Here is a 16908-nt window from a genome sequence, read left to right as displayed (position 1 = left end):
CCTCATGAAACATTATTAAATATAACTTGAAAAAACCCAACCCCTAACCCTTTCACATTCAATAATTTGGATTTCAAAACAAACTCCTAACCCCTTAACCTATCCTTTCACCTTTGAAACAACAAAAAACATAACTCTACCTGGACCCTACCCCCTTCTAGCATATTGCAATTTTAAAGCAAAATCCTAACCTTGCCTCATGAAACATTATTAATATAACTTGAAAAAACCCAACCCCTAACCCTTTCACATTCAATAATTTGGATTTCAAAACAAACTCCTAACCCCTTAACCTATCCTTTCACCTTTGAAACAACAAAAAACATAACTCTACCTGGACCCTACCCCCTTCTAGCATATTGCAATTTTAAAGCAAAATCCTAACCTTGCCTCATGAAACATTATTAAATATAACTTGAAAAAACCCAACCCCTAGCTCTTTCACATTCAATACTTTGGATTTCAGAGCAAACTCCTAACCCCCTAACCTATCCTTTAACCTTTGAAACAACAAAAAACATTACTCTACCTGGACCCTAGCCCCTCCTAGCATATTGCAATTCCAAAGCAAAAACCTAACCTATCCTTATGAAACATTATTAAATATGACCTTAATGAAACCTTAGAAACAACAAAAAACATTACTCTACCTGGACCCTAGCCCCTTCTAGCATATTGCAATTCCAAAGCAAAAACCCAACCTATCCTTATGAAACATTATTAAATGTAACCTAAATAAAACCTTTGAAACAACAAAAAACATAACTCTACCTGGACCCTAGTCCCTTCTAGCATATTGCAATTCCAAAGCAGAAACCTAACCTATCCTTATGAAACATTATTAAATGTAACCTAAATAAAACCTAACCCTTAACCCTATTTTGTCAATTAGTTGAATTTCTACATTGTTGATAAACGATGTGGCAACCTTGCAATGGGTGAAAGAGATAGCGCTATCTGCTTTGTTGTATGATAGGTACACAAGGATAGCAACACCATTGTAAATCACACACTACCATTATAATGTGGACCTCACTATAGATACTCAAAAAATACTTTTGAATAACTATGTGATAACTGTGACCAATGCTGGCCGTTACTCTGTATCTGTGACAAAAAGAAGCTGCTGTGTCCTCTGCTTTCTTCTCTGTGGTCACAGTCATGTTTCAGGTTAAAACGTTGAAAACTATAATATTATTGTCTGTTAAAATTTCAAATTCATAGTTCCAGTGATTGTGAATTCTATTTCAACTACTTACTTACTTAAGAAGACTACAATTATAAACCAGAAACAATCTCTTTCACATTATGTCAATAGTAACACGTAAAAGATTATATTCTGAATTGGAACGAGAAAACGGCAGGCAGTTTAAAGTAAGAATACGTGATAAAGATCTAAATGAGAAAAGCGTGTTGAGGGAAGCCAATATGATGAGAATTTATGGTAAGTTATGTGTGATTTTTCAACCAAATTATGATTTCATGATCAGATTTTTGTTGAATTCAAAACATGGTAGCCTATTAGGTACCTATTTGAAGTTCAGCATTATTTTTCACTGAATGAGCTTGCGTGAATGAATTCAAGTTTTTTAAAGTTTGAGTAAAATGGGCGTTTTTTAAAACTTCAATTCAAGTATTCATAACCTCGAAAGTATATAATAATAACGTGAAAAATCCAATTAATCGCAAAATGTTCTTCCTATTTTTCATACTTTTAACCTTCCGGCAGTCGCGCTGTTGTAAAAAGTACAACAGTGTCAGTTTTTTTTACTGCACAAAACTATTGAATGGGGTGGTATCAGTGAATGAGTCACCTATGCATTCCAAAACTTTCCCCCCATCACTCCACTGAGTTGCAGTATCAACCGAGCAATGGTTCAGTCTTTAGGTGTCATTTAGTCGCGACAGTGCATAAGTCGCACTCTGCATAAGCTAGGAAAAGACTGTAAACGAACCAATAACACAGAATTGATGGCTTTGCTTGATATACCTTATTGGGCTATGAAATGGTAATCATCCAAATGTTCATTCGCGTAAAATAATCCAAGAAGATGGAAAAAGTAATTATACAATTAATTAATATGTTTTAACAGGAAAAAGAGTACATAACACTTGGAAAATTGTATGTTGTAAAAAATACAACACGCGAGTGCTCGTGTGATTGAATAGGGCGCGATTACCGGAAGGTTAAAATTGGCTGTTTTTACTTTTATACATTCTACATTGACTGACAACAATTTTTGGTAATTAAGTTATACCATACCGAACGGACGCACCAGTAGGCCTATTCTTCACTATTTTTTTTTTTGAAATTTTCAATATTTTTTTCCCAAAACATCTCTGATACTATAGTGTCAGCTCACTGTTTAACGCTCAAACCTCAAATGCTAAAGGAGAAGCTAATCTCACCAAACCAATCCCAACCAAATCTTCATGCTCGTACAACCCTAATCAATCCTTTACAGACTTACTAGTGCGTGGGGACATACAATTCCACTGCCGCCATAAGAGAAGATATAACAATGGCAGCATCTTCAAAATTCACAATAGCACCTTCACCATTTCTTTAAACTGGAACTCAGACAGGTAGCCAGGGAAGTGGTCTTTTCTCACACCAAAGCTAGGTATGGTCCCTCGCACCTCTCGCCAAGCCCTTTCAGCGGTGTTAGTGTGAGCCTGGTTGTTCGGATCAACAAAATTGAAGTAGTGTTTGACTGTGAGGTGATTATAAAGGTCTATATTGAGGGATTGATACACCCTCTAATTATCGTTGAACCAGGCAAGATCCACTCTTCCATCAACTTCAAAAATGTTTCACCATCCCTGGCTACAACAGACATCCAAAAAAAAGATTCATTGAAGCCACGTTCGGTAAAAACTGCTCCATGATTCTTAGTAATAATATAATTATTACTAGGCCTTATAGTATAATTATTTTTTATAAATAATGATTATAAATGTTTTTATGAAACTAGATTCGTGACTAAACCAAAATAAAAATGTTAATAGTTTAGAAGAATCAAACTTTAATAATTTATTACTTTAATATTTGAATAGAGTGAGTAAGTTTATTTCTTTTGAAATACCTGCTGTGCCCGTTTCATATAAATACCCAATTTTTATCTAATGATTTTACCATTAGTAGGTTGGATTGTACCTTCAAGATTTAAGTTGAAACCAAAAGTCAAACATGTTCAACATCTACAAAAATTGAATCTACAAAAGGAGAGTCTACATTGGTATAGAAGATTCAAGTCTCTGTTCTTGTAGGCTTGACTTCGAATTTTAAATTTTCTAAATATATACATTTTTTTTATTCAGAACTTTAATTAAAGTAAACTTGAGTAATGAAACTCACCTTTTGTATTAGAAAATTTTGCTGAATTATGTATCTCAAGATTTACCATCAAAAGAGGACTATAAATAATTATAAGTTTTATTGTCATAGACCAATATAGGTGATTGACAAAGTCATAGTAATACATTTATAGGTAAAAGTCATAAAGTAGAATTACATCAAGTAGAATCGAAAAACTTGGTCAAACAAGAATGGTATCAAAACCAGCCACACAAAAAGTAATTAAAAAAAATAACAATGTTTTCACAACATATAATATCCAATGGCAACTTATTGTACCATCTCAAGCCGTTGCAGTTATAGTGTTTCATGCTTATGACAAGACGTTGATATGGAATATCAATGTGGTTTTTTTCCTAGTATCATAAGCATGAATATTGGATTTTTTGAAAAGTGGTCAACAGTGATTTAGATATCCTGCACCTGTCAATATTCTTATAGCCATTTTCTGCAAAAGTAGGACCTTATTGATGTGGCAGGTATTTCCATATTCTAAAATTCCATATGCAATTATGCTTTGGATAAAAAAGCAAAATATGATTTTCCAAGGTATTTTTCTGGTACAAGATTCTTCAACTGCATTAACAAATAGATAACAAATAGAACCTAGCAGAAACTAAATTTATGTGGGGCTCCCAGGTCAACCTGTGATCAAACACTAAGCACAATAACCTTTTAGTTTTTACTAAGGATAACTTATGTGTGTAATACCAGAGACTAAATGTCATAAGTTCAGTTTTATCATAATTTAATTTGAAATAATTTGCTGTGAACCACTTGGAAGCTTCCACCAAGGTATCAGCTGTCATATTTTTTAAAGTGTGTGCATCTAAATGAGAATTAAGAAAAGTGGTGTCATCAGCATACAGCAGTCTTGCTGTTAATTGTGAGAGGAAGATCATTTCTCATCAATACAAAGTGGAGTGGTCCCAATACTGATTCTTGGGGACGCTGTACTTTACTTTAGCAAGATCCTATCTCTTACTTCTCACACAAACAACTTGCTGGCGATCACTATGGTAGTATCTAAAAAGACTAAGGAGACTCTTTCCACTGACTCCATGAAAAGCTAATTTTTCAAGTAAAATATCATGTTTTACGCAGTCAAATGCCTTGCTCAGGTCACAGAAGGCAGCCTAAACAATGCACCTGTTTTCAAAAGACTCAATTATAAATATTTATTAAGTATTCATACTCCTGTACATACATGACAATCTCTAGAACCCTGGAGAAGACAGGTAATATTTGGATGGGTCTATAACTGGAAGATTCCTCTCTAGAGCCTTTCTTATAAACAGGAACAACCTTGGAGACTTTAAATATATTAGGGAAAATACCCTGTGCAGTTGAAAATTGACATACTAGAAATAGAACTTCATCTATACTCCCCGACATAGTAATTCCCTCAGAGCATGGCCTAAGCAGTGAGGAGCTCTTGAGTACACTCATTTCAGGCTACACCCGGTCTGCAAACTTCTGTCGCTCACACTTCAAGTGGGGAGGGATTGCTATCTACAAAATAACACAAATTCCAAAATAGAAGAAATCAAACATGAATCGTTCCAACCTACTGAACAAACATTTGAGACTGTAGGCTACTAGTAATAATCCAACTAAGAAAGACAAACCTGATAGTGGTTGGGTGGCACTTACAGATCTCCAGACCCTAAAACACTTAATTACTATCTTGAAAAGAAATGAATTCTACTGAAGCGAGACTCCTCTAAGAATTTTCAGATTGTAATATTGGGAGATATCAACAGAGACATCCTGAAAACCAACACACAAGGCTATAAAGACCTACAGAACACACTAGTCCAACATGGATGCTCTTATAATCTACACAAACAATGCCCAATTCTGTAACAAGTCATGATATTGCCATAGCTTGCCAGCTGATAACATTAAAGTCATTGTTTAACCTAACCATAACTTTGATCATGGTGCAATTCTCTGCCAAATTCTACTGAAAGCTGACTTCAAGAGAGTTATTTTCAAATTTGCCAGAAACTATTCCAAAAGTAGCCGAACTTAGCGAGCCTAAAACACAAATTAATTAATATAAACTGGGAACTGGTAACCAAACAAGTCTCAGTAGAGGAACTTTGTAAGAATCAGTAACTTTGAAAGAATCATGTGCCTTAATATCAATGAAGCAATGCCTCGAGAAAATGACACCAACTAATCAATAAGCTTAGGTACTATGGAGGATAATAAATGAGGAAAGAAACAGAAGCAAGTTTGGAAAGTAGGATAATAAATGAGGAAAGAAACAGAAGCAAGTTTGGAAAGTAGGATAATATGAGACTCAACATAAATAAAATAATAGTTGGCACCTACCATGTAAATTGTGGAGTCTGCTGGATGTGATAAAGGGAAGAAAGAGGAGATGGCTGGGACATTGGATGAGACGGCAATGCTTGTTTGTGGAAGCCATGGAGGGGACCATTCAGGGAAGAAGAGGAAGAGGGAGAAGAAGATACAAAATGTTGGACGACATCAAGGAGGGGATGAGCTACTATGCAATGAAGCGACTGGCAGAGAATAGAAGAGAGTGGAGGGCTGCTGCCATATAGAAGGACCTGCTTACGAGCAGAAAACTACAGACAGACAGACCATGTAAATAACATCCTGAATGCAGCCTTCACACAACTGCCCTCAGAGACAGCATTATAATGCATTCCTAATCATATGTGTGAAACTAACGGTGCACAGGTGCTAAACTAACAAGCTCACCATTTAACAAGACAAGTTAGTACAGAAAGAACTACAGTCAGACAGAAATAGCTAAAGGTCAATAGCTAATTCGTCAGTAACATAGAAACTAATTGAAAGGGCAACAGTATACGACCAACCAATTGAACACCTTGAAGACAACAAAATACTTCCAGTACATCAACATAGCTTTAGCACAGTAACAGCAATCTCAGAACTGTGTAATAGCAAGTTCTGGGAGGAAGGTAAAACTGTCACAGGTCTGATACAATATAAGCCTTCGTCACCCTTGACCTGCTCAAACAGAAACTGAAGATGCTGAAAAAGGAAAACTCTACAATGGCTGGACTGTCTATAGAGGTAGTATGTTGAAGTGGACTACATGAGAAAAAATTGCATCAACTACAAAACCTCATTGAGGCTGTGCAACCAGCTAAAAAAACTTTTTAATGGTGCTATTTTACAAAGTTTTTTCATTTGTATCTATCGAATTATCAAAATAGAAAAGTTTTATCAGGAAAACATTTTTAAGAATATTACTTTTTGAGATATGAGTGCATCAAGTTGACATTTTTTGGGACAGATCATTTCAAATTCAGTAAGAGATAAGATCATGAAGCTTTAAGGAGAAATTCTTCATGATATTGTTAATTGAAATTTATGAAATATCTGTTTGAAAATATCAAATACAGTATCAATTTTTGAGAAAGTTTTTCAATTTTCTAAAAATGACCAAAAATAACTCCATCATAATTTATATTTGGTCATTACATGAATCATTGATAAATTGATAATGTTTTTTTGTTTTTCAGAGAAAACGAAAGCCCTCCTATTTTCTGGTGCCAACTGCTCGGATTTGAAATCTTCAAAGAAAAATGTAAACTCAGAAGACATTCAGAAGTCAGCTCTGGTAAGCTTTCATCTTCATGTACAACTTCAATTCAAGAGGGAAATCACTGTAAAAACTTGAATTTTTTACAGTCTATTGGAAATAATTCAATGAATATAAACTGATTATCCCTAATAGTCCAGGAAATGATTGCTCAAAAGAGGGTACAGAGGGAAAAGTTGGGAAGACAATTTTTGACCCTGCAGTTCTGTTTAGGGGGTAGGAAGGGGGTGAACATATCAAAAGTCCCCACCCCTACCCCCTGTGCTAAGAGGGTGGGGGTGGTTCAAAGGTACCATTTTTTGGTTTCTCGCATATAACTCGAAAAGTATGTATCTTAAGGACTTGATTGTCATATAACAAATTGAAGCTTACATAATTTCCTACAATATTCATCTCACAACTTTTTTATGTCTCTAGTTTTCGAGATATCCGCTCTTGAAGGTGTCACATTAAAAAAAAAAACACGTTTGCCTCCAATTTTTGTATATTCTTGCTCTTATAACTTTTAAAAAAATCGATGAGAAAATCCATGCTCATTATGAGCTTATAGGGCATTGAATTCTCTTCAATTTGATGTATAATCAAATCAGGCCATCTCCTGGGATGATCTTAAGCTTTGTTCGCCGAGCTATTAGGGAGAAGATGTTGGAGAGGCGACGGGTGAAGAGGACTCTGTCTACAAGACATATAGGCATGCTAATGGATACTCCCATCTACATAAACCAGTCTCTATGTCCGGCTAGAAGAATTTTATTTGCTAAAACAAAAAGGGTGAAAAATCAGATCAACTTTAAGTTTCTATGGGTTGACAGACCGAGTAACATGAAGATAAGAAGAGATGAAAACTTGGCCATTCATTGAATCAAAACTGATAATGATATCGCAAAACTACTTTGTGCAGTGAAAAACAGTTGGCATTCCCGACTCATTCATGCCCAGGCGACAGCGCACTATGAATCTTTACTTGTCAAGTTTTCTATGCAAGATAACCATAATCTTTATCAATGTTGTCTATTTCTCTCCTGAATCTAGTCTTCTCGATTACTGTGACTTCTTTGATTTTATTGAAAGTGATAATAATATTTTTTCACATGATTTATTAATATTGGGTGACTTGAAATTTCTGAATGAAATAAATGGTTCAAGAGTTTTAATTTTGTTGGTAGTCCTAGTAAATATGCCAGACTTATGAATTGCATGTGTTTATTCAACTTAAGATCCTTTAATAATGTTTTAAATGCCAATGCTAAAACTCTTGATCTGTTTTGAGTAATCTACCTCTGATTGTTTTGCATGAAACAAGCCCTCTGCTTGCTGAAGATCCACATCACCCAAGCTTAGATATTAGTTTTTTGATTAAAAAGAGCCTGTTGCATCCTCCTTTGAGTATTGAGTATTATAATTTAAAAAAAAGCAAACTTCTATGAATTATATCTCACACTTGGGGATTCAGATTGGCATAGAGTTTATCAATAATTCAATGATGTCGATCTCGCTGTAGACTATTTTTACGATTTATTGAATAATGCTTTTGCTTTGCATGTGCCCAAAAATAAAAATATTATTAAATCGAAGTATCTGGTTTGGTTTACTAGAAACATTAGGTATCCAGATGATTTAATTAAAAAATAAATGTGCACGGAAAAAATCTTTTTCGGGATATTATTTTAACAAATTCAAGGAATTGAGAGCTTCAATAAAATGTGAAATCAACATAGCCCAACAAAATTATATAGAATCTTTACAAAATAACATAAATTCAAATGTTAAACACTTCTGGAACTATGTTGCTAGTAAAAAAGAATCTAGATCAGACTCAAAGTGTTTTGAGTGGAATGGGTGCAGGTATAACGATCGGGAAGTACTGCAGGCTTTTGCTGATTATTTTTCATCTGTTTACAATAATAGCAACAACCGTAATAACATACAACATAATAACAATAACGAATCATATGACAGCATTTTCTCATCTCATCTTGACATATTACAAGTTTCATATATTTCTGAAAATGGAGTAAATTCAGCTATAAATAAACTTAAACAACTAGATCTTGTGGACCAGCATACATTATAAAGGGTTGTAGAGATTTTCTTATTCAACCTTTACAATTTATCTTCAATTTGTCCTTGAGTTCGAATAAATATCCTAAAAAATGGAAAGCTGCAAGGGTGACACCTGTTAGTAGCTTCTATTTGCTGAATTTGCGAGACTTTTTTACGACTTTTCCCCCCCTCCCCCTTCCCACCACCCATCCTATGTACCCCCCACCTCCCCTGCTCCTTCCGCACCTCCCCTGCCCCCTCCCCCGCTCCTTAGAAGGAGAAGAACCTCTCCCTCTCTCTCTCTCTCTCTAGAAGAAGGAGAAGAAGAAGAAGGATAGGTGGAAGAAGAAGAAGAAGAAGGAGAGGAGGAAGAAGAAGAAGAAGAAGAAGAAGAAGATGATGATAACAATGATGCTCTCTCTCTCTCTCTCTCTCTTTCTTTATGTTATGCTCTATTTCATTTATAGATAGTCATGCCCAATTACATTCAGTCAAGCTCAATTACATTTAGTCATGGTCTATTTAATGATGATTTATAGCAGAGAGAGATATGTGTGAGAGAGAGAGGCAATCTACTGACAGATTTTAGTGAAATGAACTTCTGCCAGATTTAAGTGAAATGAATATCTTACTCTCAGATTTAACTGAAACATGTACTTGACAACGTTGTCAAGCACATGCAGAATTGTGGGTTGTACACACAATGAACATTATATTTTTAATGTTTCCTCAATCATAACTAATGCATAGAATGAACTAGTATATCCAAATACACACATAAGTTTTGAATTAGACATATATCTTTAAACTCTCTAGAGAGTGATCTATGATCCTTTACATTTTTTATTGGCAATGTCATATAAGCATTTCCAGAGATCATTAGAATTATTAACAATAGCTAATGATTCATCATTATTTGAACAACCATAATGCAAATGTCCGGTTTCTAGTATATCAAGTAATTCAAAAATTTCAGATAAAATTGGAAAGTGGAGATTTTCTGTTTTTGTTAATGCAAGATCGCTCACCTCATCACCCGTTGAAAATTTAATATTCTTTGCAATTAGATCAAATTCATTGAATGAAATTGGCATCAAGAGATGAGATAGTTTCTTGAACTTTGAAAAGCTATAACAATCAACCATATTTTTCAGTTGAGTGTATGTACAGGTAAAACGTGATAAGAAACTATTTGAATGAACTTGTATCTGCACACTATACTACACACTCCTATAAATAGAATTGAGCTTCAACGCATGTGAGATCTTTACAGCTCAACTAACAAAGCGTTACTGAACGATTAAACCTAGACATTGCAGGTACAATGGAAATGAAAACAATCGAGTATACACTAGAAATTTATTTACACAATTCACTACAATTGTTCATCACTTCCTCTTCAATTTTTATTAGTTTACTCACAGACAGTTTATGGGGTCTGTAATAGCATAGATAATCATTTATATCGTTCAAATTCACTGTGTTTAAGAAAATGTCTTTTAGTTGTTTCATCAAATGATGATTTTCATGAGTTGAATGTTTAATTGCAATTTCACAAGCATCATACCAATCAATACACTGTTCTAACCTCATTTCCAATTCACTATCAGCTTGCATCCACTTGCACGGGTCCATGATGAGCGAATGAAGAAACTATACATATGTCGGTACTAATATAGAGAAATTAAATGGCTCCTGTCCCTTCCCACCAATGCAACATACACAAGCAGTATGATATCTCAATGCTTGCATACAATAAACACATTTAATTTCTTGTCCGTTATAGAAAAAGCCATATCTTGCAAAGTATTTATTTTCTGTATTTGAATAGAATTTACATTTTTTCATGCTAAGCATTCTATTGTTTTTGCACATGAAACTTGGAGACAAGTTCATATTTTTCATTATCAATGAATGATAATGAAGAGCGGCGAAGAGCACACATTGCCCACTCAGATTATGATGATGAATTTCACATGCATTATAACACCATGAACTTGTGAAGTAGTTAAAATTTGGTTTCTCAATTTCATCCGGTAAACAACATACGTTTTTGTGTAACCTTCTAAGAAACTTAGCTTTCTCTGTACCTTTTGTGTAGATTTTATCATATCCTTCAAGATAAGATATCAATAATTTGTCTCTGTATAAATAAAATGACAATCTTCCCAGCATATTTTGTGATAATTGTTCTCTGCCCATGTTGCTTGCTTACACAATTTAGCATTCAATTCCGACTTTGCAAATGGCGACTTGAAATGCAACACAACAAAGCTATTTAGCTGATCTACGATTCCGATTTCTTTCACAATAATTTGATTAGAATTTCCCTTGAACCAATGCATGTCGACTGTTGCTAATTTTTTACAGGAGAGTTTCTTCCTTCTGTTTGATGACAAGCTCTGTTTTCTCCTCCTCCTCCTCCTCCTCCTCCATCGTCCTCCTTTGTCCTCCGTTCTCCTCCTCCGTTGTCCTCCGTTCTCCTCCTCCTCCTCCTGTGGTTTAGGTGTACTACATCTTGATTGATAGTAGAAGAAGTCATCCTCGACGTCAAGATCACACTGTATCCCTATAGATCATGTTTTCTTCTCATATAGGTAAGAAATCACCTTACTATACTTTCAACGAAGGCTATTTCAACGACCCTCACTCCATCTCCCCCTGTCACATGATCACACACCAATCAAATAACTAACTAACCTTTGATTTGCTGTGTCCTCCTTCCTCCTCCTTTGTCCTCCTCCTCTTCCTCCTCCTCCTCCTCCTTTGTCCTCCTCCTCCACTCGTTTAGCAGGAGAGGAAAAATGAGAGAGGAATGAGGAGAAGGGGGGGAGAGGTCAATGTCAACACTCAATGTTACAATAATTTTCTTTATTTTTAAATTATGATACATACATCAAAGCATATCTATCTATATCTAAAACTTGTTCTTCATATTGTCGTAGAATATTATTATCGAAATTCTCCTCTTCACATGAAATATTATCTTCTTTGCGCCATCCACAATTTGGACTGCATCGCTCATGTTCCTTACTAGGATCATCTGTTTACAACCAATTTTCTAAATATACTGTACAAAACACACATTGAACAACGTCAGGTGTTCGCACAAATTTAAAACCCTGTTTAGCCATATTTTGAGGTGACAACAGACTCGATTCTAATTTCCAATGATTATCAAATGTTATTAACCTCAATCGTTCATACATGAAAATCTGATCCTGAGATAACATTTTTGCACTGTACTTGCAGCTTGTCAAATCACAACTGATTTTTAGATTAATGTTTACTTGTTTTTATATCTAATTCTATGCTATAGTAATATATTCTTTGTTTGTTTTCAGCACCCCACTAGTAGCAGAGATGGAGCACACCAGAGAACGCAGGGTTAGAGGCATGAGTTCAGGTGCAATTTGCCATCGCATTTCCTTTGAAAACGTAGCACCTGACATTGAAAATGTGCTTGAAAACTCAAAAGCTCGTGTTTTTGAGATAATAAGAGAACACGCTGCACGTTTTGAAGGAAATGTGAAATGGTTCTTAGTATTAAATGTATTATTGTAAAAGATGGTAGTTTTAGAATCAGAGGAATCCGAAGCTGTTTCATCCATTGTGAATCTACATAGCTACTCGGCCATAGGCTTGAACATCTTGGAGAGTTATGATGAATTGAATGAACATTTTATGTTAGCAGTTAGGAAAATTTTAAGTTCATTCGATAACTTTGTTCGATTTGGGAGTGGGTGGGTGTTGAAGAAGATTGACTCGCTTGATGTAAATTTGATTAGATATAATCCAATATACACAAGCAGTTATATTCAAACACCCAAGCTCATTAAGAATAAGAAATGTGTTATCAATGTCAAAAATCTTTCTGATAAAAAGTGTTTTCTGTGGAGTGTTCTAGCCTATTTCCACCAGAAACCAAATAGGCTGACATTAACGGTGAAATATTTGAGCAAATTTGCTCACAGGCTGAACACTCGTGGAGTTAATTTCCCAACCACCGATCGCGACATAAAGAAATTTGAAATTCTTAATACAGACATCGAAATTCATGTTATTGTGTATGACAACAAAAAGTTTTTCCCCTATTGAACAAGCATATTCCGTATGTGTAAATACCAAATTAATCTTTTAATGTTGAAAGGTGATGCAGGAAAAACACATTTTTGTTCAATTAACACCGCGAACGGGAAAAATGGATTGTCACGTCTTCTTTCTCACCTTTCAAAAAATGCTCATCAAGTAGATGTTTGTAATTTCTGTTTTCACAGATTTACATCAAACAAATCTAAAAATTGTGATGGGAAAGTAAATTTGATGAGACATCTAGAGCTTTGTTCAAAGTTCCAGTCTCAGAGAACTTCGTACCCAAAACAAGGTGAGACAATCAAATTTAAAAAACTCGGTTTGACTTTGAAGAAAAAGTATACAATCTACACTGATTTGGAAACATTTGTTGTGAATATGAATGGTAACAAATCTGATTGTGAGGATGGTACCTATCACCAGAAGTTACACCAAGAAAACGGTGCGTCATATTCCGTGCGGGTATTGTTTCGTTGTAATTGATGTGAATGGAGATATCGTGTACGGCCCAGTACTCTATAGATCAAGTAATATCAATGAAAAGATCATGGAGAAATTTCTCAAGGAAATAATCGAACTGGGCGATTTATTGAGTGCGGATATAAAATGTGAAATTCCGATGGAGCATTTAAGTGAGTGTCAGCAACACGAATTTCAAAATGCTGATAAGTGCGGCCTTTGTGATGAAGTTTTTACCGAAACAGACACAAAGGTACGCCTTCATGCACATGAAAATGGAAAGTTTTTGTGTGCTGCTCATGTGTCATGTAATTTAAATACTCGAACTGACGATACAATTAGCTGTTACTTCCATAATTTTAGCGGATTTGACAGTCATTTTATTCTAAAAGCTCTCTGAAAATGTAAAAAAGAAATTTCCTGTATCACCAATACATCAGAAAGAGTTTTGACATTGACAGTGGGAAAAATTAAGTTTTTCGATTCATATAGATTTATGAATGAATTCTTAGAAGTATTAGTGCACAACTTGGTAGATAGTACAGATATGGAATCGAAGTTGAAACGTCTGTTTTCAGTATTTAATAACCCCGATCTCGAACATAGGCAACTCTTGTTAAAAAAAGGAGTATATCCCTATTTGTACATATCTTGCCCTGAAAAATTTGCTGAGACTTCTCTCCCTCCAGTAGAATGTTTTTATAACGATCTTAACGATACACCCCTCTCCCCCAACGAATATGAGCATGCACAAAGAGTGTTCTCAACATTCAAGTTGAAATCTCTCGGCGAGTATCATGATTTCTATCTGTGCCTAGACATCATGCTATTAGTTGAGGTTTTTGAAGAAATGAGGTCAACACTTTTTAGGTCATATGGCCTCAATGTGACTCATTTTCTTTTGATTGCTCATTACACTTGGAATTGTATGTTAAAGTTCACCCGGGTTGAACTCCAATTGATTAGCAATCCTGATATACATCTAATGTTTGAATCAGGAATGCGTGGTGGTGGTGTTTCGTTTATTGGCAAGCGTTATTGCGAAGCCAATAACAAACACATCCCTGACACATACGATCCCACAAAACCAAGTAACTATTTGCTTTATATAGATTGTAATTCTTTGTATGCCAACTCTATGAATCAATTCTTACCTTATGGAAATTTCAAGTTCCTCTCAGAGGAAGAAATCCATGCTCTTGACTTTACAAATTTGAAGAGTTAATCTGAAACTGGTTATGTAATTGAATGTGATCTCAAGTACCCCCAGGAGTTACATGATATGCATGCCAATTTCCCTCTCACTCCACTTCATCAAATTCCTCCTAGCAAATTGTTCTCTGAGTACCAAACCAATGAGAACGGTCAAACTCTGACTAAAAAACTCATGAACACACTTTTTGATCGAGAGAGGTACATTGTTCATTACATGAATTTGAAGCTGTACCTTCAACTTGGATTGCAATTAACAAAAGTACATTGTGTCATTAGCTTTTCCCAATCACCTTGGTTGAAGAACTACATTGAGTTCAATACCTGTAATAGGCAAGCCGCGAAAAATAAATTTGAAGTCTCATTCTTCAAACAGATGAGCAACCTAATTTATGGGAAGACATTACAGAATAGTCGCCATCATTGTAATGTTCAAATTATCACAGATGCCAAGCGTCTAGATAAGTACATTTCAAATCCCCTATGTAAATGCTGGCAGATAATAAGTTCGGATGTGATTGCAGTTTTCTCATGAAAGTTGGAACTAGAAATGAATAGGCCAATCTATTCAGGTTTCTGCATCCTGGATTTGAGTAAACTACACATGTATGATTTTTTCTACTGTAAATTGCAAAAATCATACCATGGCAATGCATCCAGCTTTGTATGACTGATACAGATAGCTTCCTCTTATTGTTGGAGACACCTGACATCTACCAATTGATAAGAGAAAATCTAGAACTGTTTGACACTTCAAATTACCCAGCTGAGCACAAATGCTTCTCCAATGAGAGGAATAAAGTTGTAGGGAAATTTAAGGATGAGGCAGCTTCAATTCCTTTAAAATCTTTCCTGGGATTACGGGCGAAATTGTATTCATATCTTGTAAATAATGAGAAGGAGGAAACTGTAAATAAGTGTGTAGCAAAAGGTGTGAAGACACATGTAAAAAATAGAAAACTTAGTTTTGATTTGTATAAGAAATGTTTGATTGAATGATGCCAACATATAGAAAAATGTAATATGTTGAGATCCTTCAATCATAACATACATCAAAATGAATGCACAAAGGTTTGTTTAAGCCCATTCGATGACAAGCGCTTTATTGCAGAGAACGGAATCGATACATTACCATTCGGTCACTACAAAATAGCAAACTGATTGCACAGATCAGTGTGTGTGTAATGAGGTAGTGACCAACACATTGAATTCTGTTTCATGCGTGTCTTCACACAAAGAAGAAGAAGAAGAAGAAGAAGGAGTAATATTAGAGCAAAATTAGCAGCAGAGCTTCACTCTGCTGCATGTGTAAATTACCCCACACGTAGATATGAGTTGAAGAATGAGAACGATTTATATCAATCAGATCTGATTGAGATGGGTAGCTTATCTATATTCAATAAAGGATATCATTATATTTTAGTTGTTATTAATTGTTTTACTAAGTACGCTCATTGTATACCTTCAAAGAATAAGACTGCACAAAGTGTTTATAATGCACTCGAACCCATTATTTGTAAGAATAAACATATATGCATTTTTTCCAGACAGATGGAGGGAAGGAGTATTTTAATAAGTATGTGAAAGATTTGTTAGATAAGTATAATATCAAGCATTATTCTGTTTTTACTGATAAGAAAGCTAGTATCGCTGAGAGATTTAATCGTACAATAAAATCAAAAATATATCGATCTTTAACTGAACGTGGGAGTAAAAACTGGGTTTATAACTTACAAAATATTGTAGATGATTATAACAATACAGTACACAGTTCCATTGGAATGCGACCTAAAGATGTAACTAAAAAATATTGTAAATGCATTTTAGAATCACTAAACTCTGCATTTAATAGACAATTCAAATTAAAAGTGTTGAAACCAAAATATAAGCTAGGTGATATTGTGAGAATTTCTAAAAAGAAACAGATATTTGATAAAAAATATCTAATGAATTGGTCACCCGAATATTTCCGAATTGTGAGCATACATCCCACAAGACCTATCACTTACTCATTAGAAGATCTTAGTGGTGAGATAATACAGGGTAGGTTTTATCAAGAAGAAATTAAAAAAACAAATTTGAATGAATCTGAAAGAGATGTTTATTTGATAGAAAAAATATTGAGGCGAGATAAGGA

At 34.8% G+C, this 16908-nt stretch overlaps 1 protein-coding gene across 2 annotated transcripts in view; it reads left to right on the top strand.

The window, feature by feature from the left end:
- Positions 1-1127: 1127 nt before the first annotated feature.
- The window catches only part of LOC111049810, an 81179-nt gene continuing 65398 nt past the window's right edge, over positions 1128-16908 (top strand). The window contains exons 1-3 of one of the 2 annotated variants that reach the window (XM_039443124.1): positions 1128-1444; positions 6886-6983; positions 12353-13608. In XM_039443124.1, coding sequence (XP_039299058.1) covers positions 1309-1444; positions 6886-6983; positions 12353-12400 — 282 coding nt within the window. In that variant the 5' untranslated portion in view covers positions 1128-1308 and the 3' untranslated portion in view covers positions 12401-13608. Of the gene's footprint in view, positions 1445-6885; positions 6984-12352; positions 13609-16908 lie in introns of those variants that run through there. The other variant, XM_022335982.2, reaches the window with a different exon arrangement.

This window comes from Nilaparvata lugens, chromosome X, assembly GCF_014356525.2.
Source record: "Nilaparvata lugens isolate BPH chromosome X, ASM1435652v1, whole genome shotgun sequence".
Taxonomy (NCBI): domain Eukaryota; kingdom Metazoa; phylum Arthropoda; class Insecta; order Hemiptera; family Delphacidae; genus Nilaparvata; species Nilaparvata lugens.
The sequence above is the reverse complement of the archived record's forward strand: the minus strand, read 5'-3'. Positions and strand labels throughout refer to the sequence as shown.